General features: G+C 39.8%; 1 protein-coding gene across 2 annotated transcripts in view; it reads left to right on the plus strand.

Moving 5' to 3' along the window:
• The window catches only part of ADCY5 (adenylate cyclase 5), a 223,850-nt gene that overhangs the window by 159,332 nt on the left and 51,314 nt on the right, over positions 1–13,204 (plus strand). For both annotated transcript variants that reach the window (XM_040602934.1, XM_040602935.1), the window contains exons 4-7: positions 1,827–1,938; positions 2,122–2,249; positions 5,885–6,043; positions 7,023–7,164. In XM_040602934.1, the coding sequence (XP_040458868.1) occupies positions 1,827–1,938; positions 2,122–2,249; positions 5,885–6,043; positions 7,023–7,164 (541 nt within the window). The remainder of the gene's footprint in view (positions 1–1,826; positions 1,939–2,121; positions 2,250–5,884; positions 6,044–7,022; positions 7,165–13,204) is intronic.

Raw genomic sequence — 13,204 nt, forward strand, 5'->3', positions numbered from 1 at the left:
GTACACTTTAGTTTCAGTCTGACTAGCAAAGAAATATTTAATGCAATATGTTTGGTTGATGACTTATTGAAGTTGAAATGTAGAAGGAAAATATGAAAAGCATGCCAGAATTGAAATGTGTTTCAGGATTTTTGCAAAAAATGCTTGTGAAAATATTTTTGTTGTTTTTGCTTTCTGTATGAGGACATTGCAGGGAATTTCAACTGAAAACATAGCCTCTGCAATTTGCCTAAAACATGCTGGTGTTTTATTTTTTAATGAAGAAACAATTCCAAACTCCTTTTTATTTACACTTTTCATTTCTCTTCCTATTCAAGAACAGCTTGATGCAATAATCAGTTTGAAAAAAGAAATTGACCACTTGATAAATATGCCAATACAGAAGTATAAGTTATGGATTTTGTATTTATATAAATGTTTGTGCATATATACATTTTATCTTAGATCTATATAGACATAGTCTGGTTCTTGTTTTACTGAATAGTTTTAAGTTTAGCATAATGGCTACATTTGATTGCAAATCAATATTTTCAATGTTACAATTATCAATGAGACAGCTTTTTCCAGTTTAAAAGAAATATCTTTGCAGCACAACATTAGAATTGATTAATTGAAATCAAAGAATTGTTATTAATACTTGTGATTCAAATAATTGTGTTTTCAAAACAGTCCACGCTACTTTCAGGGGGCTTTCCCAGTACATCCTGGGCAGATGGGAACAATTTGGTATCCCTCTTTTAATAGCAGAGGTTTGCCCCAGGTGGCGAGGGCTGCACTTGTCATTTCACAGAAAGCTGGGTGATGCCTGTTTGCAGCCTTACTGAGAGGAGCTCCTGAGTGCTGTAGGTGTATATTTTTATAGTGTTTCGGGGGCTGAGCCAGCTGGAAGGTGTGGTACAGATGGGAGGTTTCATTTCTGTTAGTTCTTAAGAAGCTGTAAAAAAAAACCCCAAAGCAGTGAGTGAGAAGCATGTCCCATACAGCTGGGACATGAGCAGAGTAGGGTACATCAGTGTAGATTCCTTCTCTAGAGAATGAAGAGCATAAAAGCCAGATGATAAGTCTTCACCAGTACAGCCGAGCGTGTTAGGGCACGGCCAGCCAGCCCTCCTGTGCACAAGCCTTTGCCCTGGCAGCACTTGGTGCCGTCACGCCTGGCTTTGTGCACAGCATTGCAGGAGTGTGTCTGCCAGGCACATGGTACAGGGCAGGGTGCTGCCAGCCATGGGGCTGGGGCATGTGCGTGCAAGCAGACCACCAAAGCGGGGGTGAAAGCTGTGGTAGGCAGGTTAAGGTTATTCACTAGAGAGGGACTTTATTTCGTGGCTGTATTTTGACAGTGGGGGAAGCAGACAGAAGAGTGTGGGTTTTCTGCAGCACAGTTATGACATGGGTGATGTTATTGAGCTGAGACATTGAGGAATGTGAACAAAATGGGTAAGTGTTGATTTTATAGCTGCGATAATCTGGTCATTGTGTAGCAGCGCCTTGTTGTTAATGATGGCTGATAGCATTATCATGCCACCACCAGCTCCCAGGGTACTGTAAATTTTCTGAACGTTGAGTAGGGGTGGAGGGATGAAAGGCTGGTGGGTTTTTTTCACCCTTTCTAGTCTCTGGAGGGAATGAGGCCATGCCACACAGGACTTTACATGTGATAAAGGCTATATCATAAGGTGGCATTATGGGTGCTCATCTTGCTGCTATAGGGCTGAGACACCCCTACATGCCTCCCTGTCCCTGGACTTCTACCCAAGAACTTAGACAAATATCAACAACAAATTCTGTAACACTTTCTTTTTTTTTTTTTCTCTTTTTTTCTCAAGCATCCTCTTTGCAGACATAGAGGGTTTCACAAGTCTGGCCTCCCAGTGCACTGCTCAGGAGCTGGTCATGACGCTGAACGAGCTCTTTGCCAGATTTGATAAGCTAGCAGCTGTAAGTTTTCTATTATAATTCTGATTATTTTTTCTTTCCTGTTGCAAAAATGACATACTGTGCTGGTTCACTGGATTTCTGTAAATATTCACTGCCCTAAAAGGCAAGATATTGCAAGCATGAATATAGGCTGAATACTTCTCTCTCCTTTATTATTACTTTTTTTAATTATTTTTTTTTTAGGAGAACCACTGTTTACGTATCAAGATCCTTGGTGATTGCTATTACTGTGTGTCTGGGTTGCCAGAAGCAAGGGCTGACCATGCACACTGTTGTGTTGAAATGGGAATGGATATGATAGAGGCCATCTCGTAAGTACCATATTCCCCATGGAGAATTTCAGAACAAATAGCAAGCAGATTTTTTTTCCTGTTAGGTCTTCCTTACATTAGTAGCAAGGTAGCCAAACCAGGGAACTGATGCCAGCAAAAACGGAGACCAGCTGGAACAAGAAAACAAAATGCAGTAAAGGTTTGACAGCAGACAGACAGACACTTGAGTCCATTACAGCCACGTGGATATCAGAGCTCAGTCTCCTGATGAGAAAGGCAAAGGTTACTCTAATTACTGGAAGTCTCATTCTCAAGGGAGGATTCTAGTGAATTACAGAAATGTGAAATCAGAGGATTATTAATAACTTTATTAAATTTCAGTCACTCTTCACTTACCTGTCTTCAAAGCAGCTTTTTACTCACATTACAGTTCCTCTGCTAAGGTCTGTCTTGTCTAGCTTAACTAATCCTTCTCCATGTGTTGCTATGCCAAAAAGGTCAGATTCAATGCTTTCTTACTTCAGTTTAATTATTGAAGAAAACCATAAAGTTGGTCTGCCACAGACTTGGACAGATCCATGGTGTTTTTTCCTTTATTTTCACTTACTTCCCTATCTTTATTTTCTCCTTTTAAAATCTGTTCTGAAGCTTTGTCTGCTCCTGAGGTCAGACTAACAGTCCTGTGTTTGTCCAGACCATTTCTGTCTTTTGAGAGTAAATAAGGCCTATATGTAGTTATATTACTTAGAGGACTGCAGACAATGTCGAATATTGTTTGCATCGGACATGAGCTTTCACAGGCCAATTCCTTCAGAATTCAGAGAGGGAAGATTTATTTACTCATCTTGAGTGTATGCAAGTTTAGGCACAAAGTTCAGTCAGTTTTGGGTGGTAACTGAGCTGACCTTAGTGTCTACACCATCTCTGCTGCAGAGACTCTGCTCCTTTTGCCTTTCTCTTCTAGCTTTTTATTTTGCAAAAGCACCTTCTGATGTATCAGTGGTACCAACAGAGAAGCAGATCTCTATGTAGTTCTCCTCTCATTCCGTTCAGTACATTGATGGAGTTTCCACTTCATCTTGCTAAAAACTAGAGCTGTCTATTTGCTGAGCTTGATACCGTACATTCTTACCATTTGAATTTCTGCAAAAACATGAATACACACCCACACTTTTCGGCCTCATTTTCATAACATACATAGTTTGAAAAGCAGTATGTTTTCACCCAGGAGACCCTGTCCAAAAAGCAGTACGCAGCAGTATTCCTTTGCTTTGTATACAATGTACACTGTCAGGTCTTCCTACCTTTACTTTGCTGGTTTAAAACTTTATTGCTTTGCAGCAGTCTCCATTTGGTGTTTGCATGCAAAATGCAAAATAAAAGGAGGTGCAAGTAACTAGTTTTCAGTAGATCTTGAAAGGATGCTATTTCTTCCACGTGAAGTACGATTAAGTAGCAGGTGACAAAGTGTCTTGTCAAAACATGAGAAGCAGCAACTCTTAGCCAGCAGCCTTACAATGAGGATACTATGTACATTGTTCAGAAAAGTCTCACTTTCTGCAGTAGTTGGCCTGTTGAAAGCCAGAGACTTTGACACATTGCTGTGTAATCCCCCACAAGGCTGAGTAACGCCAGGTTGTCTAGACTTCATGGATTAAATACAGCGCATCTTACTTTGAAATAAACATGGAGCTGAAGAGCACTCAGTGTTTGTTTACAAATAGCTCTTCAGCAGCGTTTAAAACTTGTTTCCCACTTGATGTATGATGGATGCATTTAACAATCTTATCTCTCAATAAGTCTGCTTATTGCAGAAAGCACTACTCCTGCTTTCTGCCCCCCCTGCTCCTCCTCTAAGGATCAAGAGGTTTCACAATTAAGGTAACCAATAGCTACTGAACATTTGATTGCAGGTAACAAATAGCTAATGAACATTTGATTGCAGGCTTCACCAACACCGGGCCCTGCCCATAGGCTGATTTCATCACATCACAATAACAGTGGGGAGTGTTATCCCAGATCAGAAAGAATTATACTCATGATACTGCTGGTATAAATAAACACAAAAAAAAGGAAGGTGGCAAAGGATGTTTCATTTGTCTATAAAGGATAACCAAACTCATTTGTTTGCTGTGAAGTCTGGAGAAAGACAGCTTCTCGTCAATGGCTGTATTAGGAGAAGTTCCCTGGTCTTGTGTCAGTAACATGTCTTGGCAGAGGGTGCAGTAGGGTTTGTAGCAAGCACTCGTGCAGCATGTTCTTCCTCCCTCCTCAGTGCTGTACCCACGCTGCAGCTGCTATTGTCCTTGCAAGGGTTATGGCTGCAGGTGCATTTTCATTACCCCAGTTCCTGTTGCGTTCCCAAGTGTTGTGGTTGGAGCTCTTTCAGTTCATAAGCCTGTGGCACCTTAGCCATATGCACCTTCCCTTCCCCGCTAGTTAATAAACTTCTGCTGCCCATTAATAAAAATAATAAATGTTACTTTAGCAACGAGATAGTGAAATGTAAGATAGGGATTGTAGGGAAAAAGGAACTGTAAGAGAGTAGGAGCCGTTTCCACAAGAACAGTCTTTAAAGGGGCATATTACACTGTAAGGAGTGAACTAGGGTCCAAAATTAGTCTATATTCATTCATTTTCATTAATAACCAAAGCATGAATATTAGATCTGTGTTGATGTTAGGAAGTTGTGAGGACTTTACCTGTCCAGAGGATGTTATCTAGAAAGGACTAGATGAACCTGAAAACTAAAGAGGTTGACATCTGACAGATATACAGGACAACTTCATGTTTCAAGGAAATAACACCTCAGAGGAAAGGTCCATGCTATGAGATGTAGGTGAATTTGGCTGCAAAACGTGGACATTCTGGGAATGATGTGATCAGCAATAACGAGAAGCAGAGTTGTTCTGATGGCCTTATCAAGACTCTCCCCTACCCACGTTCCTAAATATATTTTCCATGTGAACAGCTATTGAAGTTAACTTTTGCCCTAAAAGGGCAAAACCCACAAAGTATTCCAGCAGTAATTTTGGGAGTAAGCAGAGTATCCAAAACCTCAATAAAATCAGAGCTTGAGTATTTGTAGCTGCCTGTTTGGAGTGATTGCAATAGATGTGGTTCTCTGGTTTTGCTGCTCTGACTGCAGCTGTAAGCCCCATTTAAGCTGTCCAACTGCAGTGGGGTATTTCACACACATATCATATTTCATCTGTGGAAGAGTTGATGCTTGGTGCCATACAGACAAATTAAGATCTCTGAAATCATTTCCTTTTTCTCTTTGCAACATGCTGTTACTCTCAATGAGACTGAATGCTGGCAGGTTATGTCCAGCTTTGGTATGGAAATCAGCGACCAACACTTTATTCCTTTTACTGTCCCAAAGATTTTATTTTATGAGTTCTCATCTTGACCATGAGTTCAGAGTACATGGATTTACTCCAAGAGCTCCCCTTTCTAATTAGTACTCTGCTTGGCCATCCAGGCCATCCAAGAGCAGTACAGCTGGTCTGGTTTTGTTTCATTGTCCTGTTGATGTGGATAAGCAGCATTGTGTGTATGCATGAATAATGTATAGGTCATTATGGATTTTTGTGTTCTGGCTGCAGGTTTGTTCCACTGACTACAACCATGCAATTCTTAGAGATGTCCTTTCTTCCTATATTTCTTTTCAGACTAGTCCGGGAGGTGACAGGAGTAAATGTCAACATGAGAGTTGGAATCCACAGTGGGAGAGTTCACTGCGGGGTCTTGGGCCTTAGGAAGTGGCAGTTTGATGTGTGGTCCAACGACGTTACGTTAGCCAACCACATGGAAGCAGGAGGCAAAGCTGGGTAAGTTGCTTCATCAAAGCTGTCATGTTAATCCATGTGTTGTTTTGTGTCTGACATGTCACAGTGAGGTGGGGAAATGGGGGACAGGGGTTCAGAGAGTCTATGTCTCTGCTGTAAAATGAACTGTGGGTGTAGTGTTCTAAGTATGTCTGCATATCTTTGGTTTCAGAAGGTACAAAACGCTAAGATGGGCATATCCTTCTGTGGTAAGAACTGAATTCCTTCTCTGTGAAACAAAGCTGATAGATACAATAGAAATGAGCAAGTGTGAGCAAACACTAGCAGAGCTGGTCACAGTTACAAAGAGATGTGATTGTATGCTAACAGTGTTAGCTGTAGAGCATCCCAGCTATCGATGGATATTGTATGAAGCATTGTTTCAAACCAGCCTTTTCTTTTGAAACATTCCTGTGAGAGCGCAGAATCAGTTCTTGTTTCACCACGGTATGGGCCAACTGGAGACTGAGTTGCTGCCAAGTTAAGTGCCTTTCCATCTTGCTCTGGGAGAAAGCATAAGACTATGGTATTTGATAGGATACCTCTACAAAGCACTCTTGTACCACAGTGATTAGCATGATACAACAATACAGTACATGCTACAGTATATATTACATGTGTCCACTGAGTAGACGTGTTTGTGAAGGGCCTGTGTTTGCAAAAAAAAAAAAAAAAAATCTGCTGTGTATTAGAGCAAAGTGAATAAAAGAATGAGTGCTTTGTATCTAAGGAGGTGCTTATAAAGGGATGTGTAAGATGCTTAATGTGAACACAGGTCTCTCTAAAATTCCTCCTGGCCTGCTTTCTTTAAAACAGGTGAAACTCCCATGCTACATCTATATGGGTAGTGGCTTGGCTACATAGATTGGGTTTTATTGCTTGTTTGTTCCGGTACATGGAACCTGTCATTGACAAGAAGTGGCTTTTTAGGAGATAACTTTTCAGAGCCTACAAAACTGGCTTGTCTTTTGTCTCATTCAAGGCGCATCCACATAACAAAAGCAACTCTGAACTATCTCAATGGAGACTATGAGGTGGAGCTGGGCTTTGGAGGGGAACGCAACGCTTATCTGAAAGAGCACAGTATTGAGACTTTCTTGATTGTACGGTGCAGCCAGAAACGGGTAAGACCAGACAAACTAATGCAGGTTTAGATACTTCTAATAACTAGGTGGTCTCCAGCACACCAAAGTAGAGTGAACACCAACCTTAATAGATGAGTGAGTTGACTACCTCACCTTCAGTGACAAGAATTCCTGTTTCTCTCTCTTCTTCCTGAACTTTTGCATGCATAGAAAAGGATGTAGCCCCACCTTCTGCATAAGGTTTCTGCACCAAGTACTTTCTATTTCTATCAAAGAAACTGTCCTGCATTGTTTTCAAAATAATTTTGAAGAATGCTGTTAATATAGATATGCATTTTTTATTAAATTTGATACTTGTACAAGTTCTTAAAGCAATAGATTAAAAACACAAAGATCTCTTTAGATTACAGACAGAGGTGGTTTTGCTTACCTGCTCACCATATTGCCATAAACACAAAGATTAGAACAATTTGTACCATTATTTTTCAGCCTCTGTTTCTGAAGATGGGAAAATCTAGCCCACTGTAATGATGGGTAATCACTGTGACAGTGGGATGAGATCATACCTACTGCTATGACACAGGTCAGGCTGCACAAAATAAGGCTCTTAGGGCATTACTGATTTGTGGACTTCAGCCAATACATCTTCTTTTTGTGACACTGCCAATAACAGAAAATAGGTTGATGTTATCACTAGTTTGTAGTCTTTTAAGTAATGGTAGACTGTAATACTAGAAAATGACCTTTTTGATCATCTAGTTGATTCTAGCCAATAATATGTCTCTTAAGTAATTTCTGCACTATAGAAATTGCTTTGCTATTCACAGTACAGACAAGCATATAAAGATCAGTCTGAATTCAAAATAATTTCAAAATAATTTCTGAATCTAAGACCGATTAAACCTTCCCCCAGCTGTAAATGTGACTACCATGAGATTATATGAATTAGTGTTTGTGACATGTTCCAGTAGCATGGTTGATTTAAATAACTGTAACACCTATACAGAAATACTTCACTACCATTGCCTCATTTCCTGAGAGAAAGGAAACCTCAAATCTCCTTAATGGATATTGTGTAAAAAATCTCCAAGAAAATCCCTTATCATCTGCTAAAGAGAGAGACTGATGTTTTGGTTTCTATCTGCTCATAAGATAAATCTCATTAACAATTGTCAATCTTCAAAAGAGGATTAGAGCTTGCAATGCAAGATTATTGTTTCCTGGGCATCACTGCCTGTCAGTGGGCCAGCTGATGTTTATAATTAAACCATTTCTTTGCTGGGTAGATTTTAGAACATAAACCAAAATACCCTTATGGTCAGGACCCATCTCCTGGGGTGGAGAAGCTCTATTGACTTCTTAAACCATGTGCTCACCAAGTTGTCTGCATGTTCTAGTGGAGAACTGAGGTTTCTCTGGAGAGAAGAGGAAGACCTAAGATCAGGATTCTGCTCATTGCCAGTGTAGACAAAAAAACTCAAAAACAGAGACACAGTGCGCTTGGGACTTGACTTCATTTTTGAACACAGGGCTGTCATTTGACTAAGAGACTGGACAGAGACTCAGGAGAGAGGCGGATTCCATTCCAGGCTTAGATTTTGAGGAGCTTGCATCTTTGTGTCTGGATTTTTCATGGTAAAATAAAACGATGACACATGCCCCCACCCCCTTCTTTCGCTGCTTTATATGTATTTATTGCAGCTCTGTTACACAGCGTAGCCCTCAGCTGATGTCTCTAGGCACTACTATAATGCAGCTCTAATGTACTGCACCCCAGGGTGGCTAAGAACTGGGACATGTGCATGGCCGATGTAATTACTGTGCTAAATTGAAACATGAAGAAACTGCTACCCAAAATCATGGATATTAGAGTTTGAGGGGGGGGGGGGGTGGGGTGTTCCTGGTTTGCCCATACTGCTGCAACTTTCTTGCTCCCATAGCCATTTTCTTTGTGAATAGTTTAAAGTTCTCTTCCTCTTTAAAAACTCATTTTCACCTAATAGGAAGATCAGAAGTGAGAAAAGCTTTCTCCTGTAGTCAGCTCAGTCAGTCTTGAATATTTTACCTGATGCTAGGCAAAGTTCTAGCACTTCACTTTTTCCTTCCATTTCTGCTTGATTTTAATGACTTCTTGTCATGTATTTAGCCAGGTTTTCAGTTCAGTCTGTTCCAGTAATGGCCATAAAACGTTCATCTAACTTAGTAATGGGTTCCTGTGAGTAGTGTCTGGGTTCCTGTCATCCTCACACACAAGGCACAGGCTTTGCATTGACCTGAGAACCAGATGCACAGCTGACCCACGTAACTGTGAGCCTGAGCTATTCCTCAGTTCACACAGACAGACCTGAATTATCTGAATACCTGGTCCATCAGTCCCACAGCCATTGAAACCAAACAATACCAGGATTTATGATGAATGTATAAAATGTAACAGCATCTGTTCTGTACCCTTTCTGCTTAGTGTTGCCATGGGGAGCCATAACTTTGAATTTCCAGTCTTTTTTTGTTTGTTTGACTTTTTCATCATGTTAATGCCATTTCTTTGGCACAGAGTAAATGGGAGGAACATTTATCTAATATTTTTGTTCCAGGAACTCAGACTAGCTTCTTCTTTGAAAATAGGTCTTTTTCCTTCTGAGGATGTCGTTAACTGGAATATATTTGGTTCAGTTTTAGGGGCGGGGGGGGGAAGTTAGATTCTGATCACTCAGTCTTTAAATAACATCCCTAGAGCTGAAAATGTAGTCTTTGTTTTCTATCTGGTACACAGAAGAGTTCCTTTCTATTGAAAGAGAATAAACTGCAAAGTTTTAAAATCTAAAATATTTAGGTTTCTCTTTCCTCATCTTTACCACCAGATCCACTTTCACCTTTCTGTTTGCACTGCCTGTGATGTTGCTGCTCTTGTGGGTGAGCACTTGCCTGTGAAGAAGGCAGTGCCCAGATACCCCAGAGCAATGCAGGAGTGACTTTGTTATTTGCACTGTTATGTTCCCCTAGATAAATGTTTTCGTGGTATTTTTTTTTTTTAAAGCATAGATCCAAAGCTTCAAATTTGTTTTCCTTGTGTTTGTTTTCAATTCCTTAAGCTACTGTTTTGATAATTAAAATATAGAATGGTGTTAACTGTGTGAGGTAAAATGGTTTCCATGCATTTCATTGTAATGTAAGCCTATATATATACACACATATACATATATATAAGTATGTGTATATATATATATAAAGTAATTCTTGTCATAAATTAACACGCTCCACCATCTTTGTCTGATGAATCTTTCTCCGTGATTTGTTTGCTCACATTAGCGCTAACAGTGAGGTGCTCTAAAACCTGGTTACTCTGGTGTCTGGTTGCTCTGGTGGTCTGGCGTCTGCTGTCAGACAGACAGTCAGCAATTGTATCCTCTCTCTCCCTCTCAGCCTTTTTTCTCCTAAGACAAACTCTTATAAAGCGTTCCCACAATGAAGAAGAGACAGGCATAAGCTCTGGCAGCAAGCTTTTTGGTTTTGTGATCATCAAAGGAAACCTTTACCTTTTGCGTAGTTGCATTATCTTGGTGTCTGATATTTATTTGGTGATAAACTAATGTGATTCCTGATAATGAAGTTTCTGACTGTAATCTCTAAGTGAATGATCATGCAGTTTGTACACTTGAATGTCTTGGGTCCCATTTCTGCTATGTTAGTCCTCAAATGTCAGGTGCTAATACTCCTTTTTTCTCATCTATTAAATACTACCTCTGCTTCTCTTATTAGTAAAGTCTGTCACCGCTACACTTGGTGCCAGATGCGATAAGAACAAAATTAAACAAAATCTGCCCTGAGAGTAATCAGTGAGTAACTCTACTAGTAATTTCCAATCAGCCTAATACTTCCTCATTCAAAACCATCTCTTGCCATTTCACTGGAAACCAGCTTTTTGCCCAGCTTTGTATTCCCCGTCTGTCTTAGCCGTTAGTCTCCAGCACAGCACTGTCAAGTGCTCTATGGAAAAAACAAGGCCAGTGAGAACTACTGTATTTTTTCTGTTTAGGAAAACTTGGATGCTCTCAAGGCTGTTGTTAATCCAAGCCCAGCATTTGCTCCTCTACAAGTTCTGTGTCATGATCTCTAGCTAAATAGTTATTAAAAGTATCTGTTACCAGAACTGAAATTGCAGCTGGCAGTTTTGCACAGATCTGGGGTGGAGGTTGTCCTTCTGACTTCAGCATATCATACTTAAATTTTGCTTCCAGCTTAGTCATGTTTTCTGTTTATAGCCCTACACTTATGATCCCTCTTCCCTTTTGCCTCTACTGTGGCCGTAGTGATTGACTGAAGAGAAATAATCTGTTCCTTCAGTTCTACTGTAATGTAGATTCTTGTTTCCTTTATCCTCACATGATATAGGGTGACTTCTGTTCTCATACAGTATTTTTCCCATTCATTTGAATTTGTGTTTCTAACGGACTTAATACCTTAGCGTGAAAGAAATACAGGAATTATCCAAGGAGATCTTTGCCTTTCCTCCATTATTGGCTTTTCATCTTATTTCTTTATATGAAAGTCTGTGTTTCCAGATAAACAGAATTATCAGCTAGTATTACTAATACTATTACCCAGGTTTTTACTGAACTCTGAGATATTGCATTACTCGGTACAATGTCTTTATCCTTCTACAGAATGGTTTGGTTTTATTCCTGTTATACTTCCTTTTTTTTTAGATTTACCCTGTAGACTGTAGTATTGCTAACACACAGCTCTGTACCTCCACCTTCACAACTTTTATGTTTGTCCTTTTGTGTTTCATTCAAAATATCTGTCCCAGTCATTACTATCCTGTCACATCCCTGCTATTCTTACAGTACTCAGTTTAATTATTGTTGTAGTACCCAGTAGTCCCAGTTCTTGTGCTGCCCAGGTTTCTGGAGTTTGTACAGGAGCATGTTGCTTGGTGGTTGTTGGCAACCCTCTTCTTTGAGATCAAGTGCTGCACTAATTTGCAGAACCATCACAACTACTCTTCTCATCACTTCTAATCATTGATAAAAGCTTTACTCTGGGAAGGGTGGAAAAGTATGTGTTTGGAGGAGTGGGAAACTTATTAAGGTGAAATGATTTTAACAGCACCTTAGGTTTACAGTTAGTTTTATTGTCCTCATCATTGTCAAAAGTCTGGGGAAATGCTTTGTTGTGAGTACAAGTGGAAACAAAATGTGACTGTCAACAGATGAGCAATACTGCTGACTAAACACTGTGCTGAGTGCACAGTGTCAGCAAACTGAAAAAATGTTTATTTTTTTCTAATGTCTTTCAATTGCAGTAAACATGGGTGTTTCTTTTAACAATAGCAGGTACACAACAGTTTCAGAAAGGATTATTATTGGTGGCCTTAAAACAGCTCAACAAAACTTTGGCTGTAACTCCTAGAAAAACAATTCTCATTCTTTTCTAAATAGTGTCCTGGAACTCCATCCAGCTGAGGAAACAAAATGGTCCTTTAAATGTTGTGCATGTGACTCTCCTAAAACACAATCAATCTAATGTGATGATGATTCCCAATTTAAGACATTTAATCACAGCTCAGCAGGGTTCCACTCATGTAGGTTTATGAAGACAATGGTTTGGAACATGTAGCACTGCAAGAAATTCACTTCATTCACATGTCAATAGGACTTCAAGACAATTTAAAGAATAATATGTAGCCAAATCTGAAATGGCTGATCCATGCTCAAATTCCCCTGCGTTGTTACACTGATAGTGATCAATATGTTGGAAAATCCTATCACACACTAAAGAAGTAACAGTCATTCTTGATTTAATTGATAAGTATAAGAAAATCCCAGCTATTTCTGCAGTTTTCCTATAGCACTACTGTAGCTCAGTGTGTGGGAACTGGTGGTGGGAACACAATAAAACCTCTGGGAATAAGATTTACAGTCTCTTTGCGTAGTCCAGATTTGAAAAGTTCCCACAACAGCTTTCTGGAGTTTAGCCACTTTAAATCTGAAAAACTTGTTGCTGTTAGCAGGTTTTGCACCCTCCCCTGTTGCTGGTAGTACCTGTAATGAGTAGGACTGAATGGTATCATCTCTTCCTT

This window comes from Falco naumanni, chromosome 8, assembly GCF_017639655.2.
Source record: "Falco naumanni isolate bFalNau1 chromosome 8, bFalNau1.pat, whole genome shotgun sequence".
Taxonomy (NCBI): domain Eukaryota; kingdom Metazoa; phylum Chordata; class Aves; order Falconiformes; family Falconidae; genus Falco; species Falco naumanni.